The sequence below is a fragment of the Nanorana parkeri genome, unplaced genomic scaffold (assembly GCF_000935625.1).
Source record: "Nanorana parkeri isolate BGI_ZX_2015 unplaced genomic scaffold, ASM93562v1 scaffold829, whole genome shotgun sequence".
In the NCBI taxonomy this organism is placed as follows: Eukaryota; Metazoa; Chordata; class Amphibia; order Anura; family Dicroglossidae; genus Nanorana; species Nanorana parkeri.
Genome location: NW_017307097.1, coordinates 1 through 8,381, shown reverse-complemented (window position 1 = coordinate 8,381; position 8,381 = coordinate 1). Strand labels below are relative to the sequence as shown.

Below are 8,381 nucleotides of genomic sequence, written 5' to 3'. Positions count from 1 at the left end.
GCGGTGCCGCGAACGAGCACATATAGGCGATCGGCGGGCTATGGACCCGCTGATCGCCTATATGTGAAACACCCGGTAACGGGTGTGTGCATTGATCGGGTCTTTTCTGCCCGTGCGTGCCCGCTAGGGGGCGCGCGCGAGCAGAAAAAAATTGCCGTCTGGAGACGGCAACCCGCAGATGCAGCAGTGCCGTCCGTCCGTTTTTTTACTACGGGCGGACGGCAAGAGGTTAAAGTGACACTAAACGCAGGAGTTGCATCTTATAAATACATTCAAGGACCTTAAACTATTAACAAAAATATATCTTATTTGTGCATCGCTCAGCTGTAGATCCTCAAATCATCTCTGAATTGGTGCCGACACTGTCCTTCCTTCTGGAGGGTGGCCGCTTTTGTTCCACAACACACTTATCCATGTCAAGCACTTATAAACTTGAGAGCAAATTAGGAAAAGTTTGGGAAAGCATACCTAAATGAAAAGCATTATTTGTCACTTTTAAATAACCTCCAAGTATTCTGGTCCTGCCCAATATTGCAACCATACCAGGGAGAAATAAAGAAATGGATTATCACATTCATAGGGCTCATCTAAGGAGATAACCCTGCTGCCTCCCTTCTCCAAATCAGCCAAACTCCAAAAATACAGTATAGGCATTCCATACTAATCCATCTTCTGAATGCTGCTAGATCCTATATAGTAGCCAAAAGGGAAAGATTCATCACCCTCCTCCATTGGCCAATGGGTCTCCACAGTCAATGACATTATGGAGGATCTCATATCATCCCTCACACAACAAAATTCTGGAAAACCTGGTGTTACTAGCAGCGATTCTGATTTACCAACAAACATAAATCTATCCACTCATGTTAAGCCCAGAAATAAACAGAAGCGACTCTGACCCAACGGGACAATACTCAGACTTTACCCTTCTCTCCCACTTTTCTCTCCTTTCCTTTCTCTTCTCCGCTGTTCCCCTTTTCCAGATACTCTCCTCCCCTCACTACCACTAAATAATTAACTTAATAATCGGCTAACTAATCGATTTTGAAAATAATCGTTAGCTGCAGCTCTACTACCATGTACCCATTCCTGAGACAAGGCAGTCTGCCGCAAAACAGAAGTTCTGCCCAGCATGAGAACAGATACAGATTTAAAAGGAAGAGCAGCAAAGAGAAGGGAAACAACCATGGATTACAGTAAGGCACACATTACAGTATTTTATGTTAAAAATCTGCGGGGTTACTGTCACTTTAAATATAGAATGGGGATCTTGTGATACCTACTCCATGCTGAGCTTTCTACCTTTTTACTATACTACGGGTTTCTTCAGTGCCTCCAAGAACACAAAGTTTTCCTGCATAGTGGGCCTCGATTTGACAATTGGACTCCATGGAAAGACATACATACTACTATCAATGAATCTCTCATCTCTCATATAAGCACTCCTTAGGAGTTGTATACTTTATTTTTACATCCTTTCTATTTTTCGTATGCAATGTCATATGCTCAGCATGAGTACGTTAAAGTATAAGGAAAAGAAATAACCCTCAAAATATATAAATCTCTATCAGGAAGAACAATACCTGTGTTGGTCCATGGTAATGCACAGCAATGCATTGTGGTGCGCTGGCTGGAAAAATGCTGCAGGTTCATTTTTTTTTTGCCCGCTCGTGTGCATCACATGCGTTAAAACGACTCACAAGGACAACTATGATTGGTCCCCCAAAGAAGGGGAAAATATTTCTGGCAGCCACAATAATTCTACGCTGAACCTTACTACACTACAACCTTTCTAAAACAAATTAGCATTTGTATTCCACATCAAGTGGACTGAGAAGTCATTACAGAGAAAAGTGCAAACACTTTTTGGCTGAATTTATTGAGAATTGTATATCAACTCCCTAGCAAGCACAACAAAACACACACTATATTAGGGATGCACCGAAACATAACGGCCACAAATGGTACTTTGGGTAAAAAGTACAATTTTTCGGCTGAAATTGTGGTGCATCCATGGTTTCTCTCCTCCCCGATGGGTGCTCCTCTGAGTCACAGGAGGCTGGGCTCTCTTCCCTGCCCAACCCCACTCAGCCTCCTGTGATAGGCAGAGACTCAGGATGGAGAGTGGTGGGAGGAGACAGCTGTCACAGGAGGCCGAGGCGGGGGAGGAGACAGCTGTCAGCCATGTAACAGGAGGCTGAGCTCTCCTCCCCACACCACCAGCTCAGCCTCTTGTGACAGCTGAAGGAGTCAGGGTAGAGAGCGATTACGAGCAGTCAGCTGATCACCAATGGCATGTAAATAATTGAGGACATAGTATGTTTACAGTGTGTTAATTGAACAGTCCTGTGCGATTAACGCACTGCTCCACGTAATCGCACCTACCACGCGTTTTGGTTTGGGAGGTGCATTGCGATTCTTTTGAATGGCTCCCCAAATGCACCTCTCGCCGACAGTTCAATCGCCCGCACTGAAACACGCAGTTCCACAATGCTGTGCATTCCAGTGCGGTGCAACTTGGGTCACGACTTAATGACCGAGGACAAATGTGGGTCCTGAGGTTACACAGGTTGAGAACCAGTGAAATATATGAAAATCCATTTGATGTTTCAGTTTCCTTGGGATTCTAGGCACTCCAGATATGACTGGCTGTCATAACATAGTGCACTGTAATATTTTTTTTTAAAGAACTCTAGTTAAAAAATTTCTTAACTCTTCCAGTGGGGCTACGCCTGCACTGTAAGGGATAAGCGCTTGTTTTTGTCTGGGTGCTAAAAAATAAAAAAAGTTATACTCATTAGCTCATCCGAGCCGGCTCCCTGCCTCTGTGATCACTGAAGTGTGGCCCCTCGGCATCCTCACATCTATGCACAGTGTATAGAGCGTGATGACACTGGATCCTTAGACTGCTGCAGAGGGGGAGAGACGCTTGAGACACCGGTCTAAGAACAAGCCAGCTTGGATAGTCTGCTGGGCAACTTTTTTTTTTAGTACCTAGTCACAAATGAGCACTTAACCCTTCCAGTGTGGGGGTAGCCCTACTGCAAGGGTTAATAAATTGCTTAACTGGAGTTCTTCTTTGAACCATTCTTTATTATATCCTATGTAATTTTCTTACACAGTGACAGATGACACAATGTGACATTATCCACAAGGAGATATGTATACAGCTCAAGGTAAGTAGCTCATCAGAGACTCCACTGCAAAATGTTAATCCAGCACATTGCACTCCGGCAGATCAGTCAGAAACGAATTTCCGGGCTGCAGCAACTTTTATTTTATTTAAACAGTAGCAGGGGTCACGCTGACACGTTTTGCACTGAAGCGTGCTTTTTAGTAAGAAAGATTTTTAAGATACATACAGATGACATAATCAGTTTTATAAAATGTACTATTTTTGTAACAGTTATCACCAGCACACATAGCCAACAACTTTTTTCGTTTTACCTTTAAAATGACATTATAGCCGGTTATCCCCCCCCCCCCTCATGCTGCTTTAAGGACTTAACTTATGTGATGCCTCTTGATCCAAACAGCTTCAGCCTTCCACTCATTTTCCGCAGTGCCTCCAGTGCTGGTGCCGGTCTCTGATCCACCACAGACCCCTCTTTCTTCCTGTCCCACGTAGTCTGTCCAATGTGCGCGCTCCCGGCTGCATCCATCCAGCTTCAGCATTGCTCTCCTCCTCTCACCGCCGACGATCTGGACTGCGCATGCGTCCGCATACACTTCCTTCTTGACTTTAATACTACTTTAACCTTTTTCCTGCCCCTGGGGTGGTACAATATACAATAAGTGTTACTGGACCAAAAGGTAACGTTACACTATAAAGCTGAACTCCAGCTAAACAGCTGAATGCACCATACACATATGGGAGCTGGTTAACCCACCTAAGGATTTGTATTTTTGTCTTGAGGATTACACAGCTCTGCCACACAGCACAACCAACATGTTGAACTGACTGTTTATTGCTGCAAGTGGTCAGTAAAGTAGCTGCAACAGACTGATGGTCATCTCTCTGCCTTCTCTTCCTTTCAGTCAGAGCTACAAATTCAGATATTTACACTAGTTGCAATTAAAAATATATACTTTTTTTTATAAATTCATTATCCACGAATACCATTCATTTTTAAATATCTACCCGGAATTAAGCATTAAAGGACAACTAGCATAAATCTATTTGTTTATTTAGTATCAAGTTGGAACTCCAGCTATAAGTGCAAACTAACCCTCCCATACATACCTTTTTCCTGTAAGCTTCCAACTGGTCTAGTGACATCACAGGTCCTTCCTCTTTTTTCCCAGTGAGGCTGTCATCCTGGATGGAGGGGCACTCACGCAGTGAGTGACATTGAGTACTGTAAGCCCAGGATGTGTGATGGACTACAATCTCACGTTTAGTTTACTCATTCGTATTGAGATTATAGTCCATCACAGGAGCGAGCTTGGTGCGGTGACTACTTTACAACACACACAGGGACCACGGGGAACAAAAGTATCCACCCTCCAGAAGGAAGGACAGTGTCAGCGCCAATTTAAAGAGGATTTGAGGATCTACAGCTGAGTGATACCCAAATCCGATACGTTTTTGTTACTAGTTAAAAAGGTACTAGAATGTATTTTTAAGATTTAACGCCTGAGTTTAGTGTCAATTTAAAAAGGAGAACTATGGGGTTAAGGCTTCTCCCCATAGTTCTCCTTAGGGTAACGGGAGGACACAAACTAGCGTCCTCACGTCACCCTAGGCCCAGTATACCGCGAGCTGCTGCTCGCGGTATACTGAGACGCCTCAGCTGAAGCGGATCCCGACAATTGTGCTGGCTGGCTCTGCCTATCTAGAGGCAGAGCCAACTGTACCCGCCCCCTCCCCCGTCCGTTCCGCCAGTCAGCGCTGACGGATCGGAGCAGGGAGGGGGGGGGAGTCCAGCCCCTCCCCTGTCAAGGCAGAGAGCCATGACAGGATCGAGAGGTGAGCGAACGCCGGTATGTGTTCGCTCACCTCCCGATCTACTGAGCCAACCTGTGACAGTCTCATTGTCACAGGTCGGCTAGAACTATGAGGTGAGTGAAAAGCACTCCTCATAGTTCTCCTTTTTTTGCCTCTGCTTTTAGACAGATGTCCTACATTACAAGAGGGTATTATCATTAGGGGCCATACATGGGGCAGAAACTTATGTGAGGATGGGTAGACATGCAGCTTCCACTTCCACACAGGAGCCACGCATTCATGAAAAAACGTATGGGAGCTGGGATAAACATACAGCTTCTGCTTCTACAAAAAGGGGCCTGAAAATAATATTAATACAGAACTATGCAGAGGCACGAGGCAGCTGAGACGGATACCTACAATATTGTCAGGATCCACCTTGCTACCTGAATGACAGATGGATACAAGTGGACCACAGATAGGATGTCTTATTTGGGTATACAGCTGACGTCCCGTACCACTGATTTGTTTGGGGCGAACTACTCCCCACTGCTGACAGCGCTCCCAGGAGATCTGCTCAAACTATGCAAAAGTGAACTAACGTGGCCAGGGCGTTTGGCAGCGTTCAAAATGTTAATCCTTCCTCGTATATTGTACTTATTCCGCACAGTCCAGATTAACCTCAAAGACCAGTTTTTCAAAACTTTTAAAACTATTTTAACTACTGATTAAAATCACTTCCAAACGATGATGCTCATTAATGTAAAAAAATCTTTATAGTTTCCTGTAGAATCAGCTGGTCCCCTGAGCACTGGCCCTGATATCCTGTTTTAGGGTGTCTCTTTTCCCTTGCAGGGTCCTGTGGAGCCACCCTTGTGTGTGCTAGTAAGTTGTGTGTGTCTACACAAAACACAAAAGACACAGCAAGGTAAGGCAATCCTCTCCTCCCCGCTCCTACTTCCTCCCTTCTCGAAACCAGTAGATGGATAGTTGCTGGAGACTGTGTTCTGTCACTTGTGATCTTGTACTGGACAGGAAGTTCAGGGAAGACAATTTGAGATTTGGAGCCTTTTAGAAAAAGAACGATGGTAAATGTTTGAGCAAAAATGTAAAGAAATATTTTGCTGGGCAATGTATATTTGTTTGATCTGGATTCGTTATTGAAAAAAGTGAGTTTAGTATAACTTTAAACTACAAGGGGGTCCAATCATCAGGGCCATGCATGGGAGTCAAAATATACGAAACATGCATGTTTGACACATGGGCCCTAAACTACAGGGGGTCCTATTAGGGTGGTACAGTAGGAGGAGCCATGCAAGGGGCCAGGTGATCAGTATGGAAGTCCTCCTTCTCTTCCCCAATAATAGGGCCAGACTCCAATAGGAGGATGTAGCATTTGAAGGATAAATAGAGGCTGTCATTGCTGACCACAACTTGTGAAAATGAAAGTTATTTGTCTGTCACACTCATTCAATAACCTCAATACTTCACTTGACATGCAAATCATGTGCACCTCTGACATCGCTTGATCAGTAACTCATTCATCATTGAAGCCACTGGATCATCATGACAGCCCGGCACCCAGCAAGGACACTTTACATGTGAAATCTCTGTGGATTAAGCTGTACAAGCAGAGTGGGTCCTTCCCCACTTGTAGGCACAGCACACACAACACAGACACCTGTCAGTCCTCCACCTCTAGCTGTCACTGCGCCCCAGTCTCTCACCTCAGCTGGGATAGGCAGCTCCTCCGCAGCTGCCTTTAACTCCAGCACCGAGTCTGTCTGCCGGTCTGTCAACGGCGCCAAGGGCTCGCTCCTCCGGTCCCAAAGGGCGAGCCTCTCCCGGGCCTCAAGCTCTTCTGCACCGGTCGCCATCGTTATCATCACCACCATGGACAGGAGCCACAGCAGCAACTCAGATCCGCTTCCGGGATCCCGAAACCTGGCAACGCAGCAACAGGGAGGAGCCACGCGACCCGGAAGAACTTCACACGCTCAAAGCAAAAGATCCTGTAGACATGAAAGTTCCCAGCCAATGGAAAACGCGCTGATCGGCGCTGTCAAGTGACGTCAGGAGTTCCACGCAGTCAGAAGAGGCGCTGTCATTGTATGTAGAGCAGTGGGCGTGTCCGGTCATGAGATGTGACAGCTGGGGGGATATAAGGCGCAGTAGTGGCCTGTACACTACTATTATATACCTATAGATTTGCCTTTACTGATATGTGCTGGCGAAAATATCGACTGTCATGCTGCTCCACTAGTTTCATATCTGAGTCAGAACCAAGAACCAGTATGCGGGTCAGAAGCTGACTGAGGTTCCATGTATGCTTGTATAATGTGGTACCACTCGCACAGTACGGCCTGATTTTTCATACGCCACAATGCAAGGTTTAATGTATAAGAAGCATTTGTCCCAATGCAGAACACCACAGCGTACATTTGTCCATCATGGTGTATTGGCAGGGTGCATTAGGATGCTGTTTATAATGTGTATAGTGTATGGTAAAATCTTTTTTTCTTTCTACTTAGGAACAGCTAATAATAACCATAGAGACTAATCCTGACAGCATGTCAGATTCAGATCTCACTAAAGCTCTTTGATCATGCCTAGACGATCAGAAATGATACATTTCAAGCAAAGAGATACATTGTACCTCTTGTATCTCTTTGCTTGAGATGTATCACATAGCTTCATAAACATCGGGCCAGTCTATGGAGCTGTCAAAACAAATAGCAGGGAGGTGAGTCACTCTGCTGCCTCTCTGCTATTTTCAGCTGTCAAATACCGGAGCGCTATTTAGCGCTCCCGTATTTGCACGTAACGGCTTCGTTCTTTCATTAATTAAAGAAATAAGCTTTTACAAAAGCTTAACTATTTCATCAATGAATGACTCAATACTGAGGCATTCATTAATGACTGGTAACCGCTGAGAATCAGCAGTTACCGGCATTACAGAGCCTGATATAACTTGTCACGTACAGTGTACGTGGCCAGTCATATAGGCACAAAGTGCCGGGACGTACAGTGTACGTCTCCTGTCACGAAGGGGTTAAAGGACACAGCGGAGAGATTGATCTCTGATCTGAACCAGTGGCTTATACCGCCACCTAAAGGAGTAGGATGCTAGGCACAGCATAAGAAGCTTAACCCGAGGGGTGGATTTTGCTGATGACCACACCCCAGCTGCCTCAGGCAGGTCAGTTTTTTGCCTAGCATCAATGAGCATGAACCTCTCTACTGGGGATCTTAGTTCCTATGTTTTTCTGGCAGGGTGTTATTTTTTTCATTGATCTTCAACATGATTGGGCTACTAATATAGAGGGGTATAACCTATTCAGGAGGGACAGATGTGGGAGAAGGGGGGGGGGGGTTGCATTTACGTTAAAAACTATCTAAATACGCACATATAGGGGACAATATCATGTCAAACAGTGGAGAAGATGTGGAAACC

At 45.2% G+C, this 8,381-nt stretch overlaps 1 protein-coding gene across 1 annotated transcript in view; it reads right to left on the bottom strand.

The window, feature by feature from the left end:
* The window catches only part of COG3 (component of oligomeric golgi complex 3), a 77,394-nt gene extending 70,524 nt beyond the window's left edge, over positions 1 to 6,870 (bottom strand). The window contains exon 1 of the mRNA XM_018565292.1: positions 6,655 to 6,870. Within this exon, the coding sequence (XP_018420794.1) occupies positions 6,655 to 6,822 (168 nt within the window). The 5' untranslated portion in view covers positions 6,823 to 6,870. The remainder of the gene's footprint in view (positions 1 to 6,654) is intronic.
* Between the last annotated feature and the right edge of the window lie 1,511 nt (positions 6,871 to 8,381).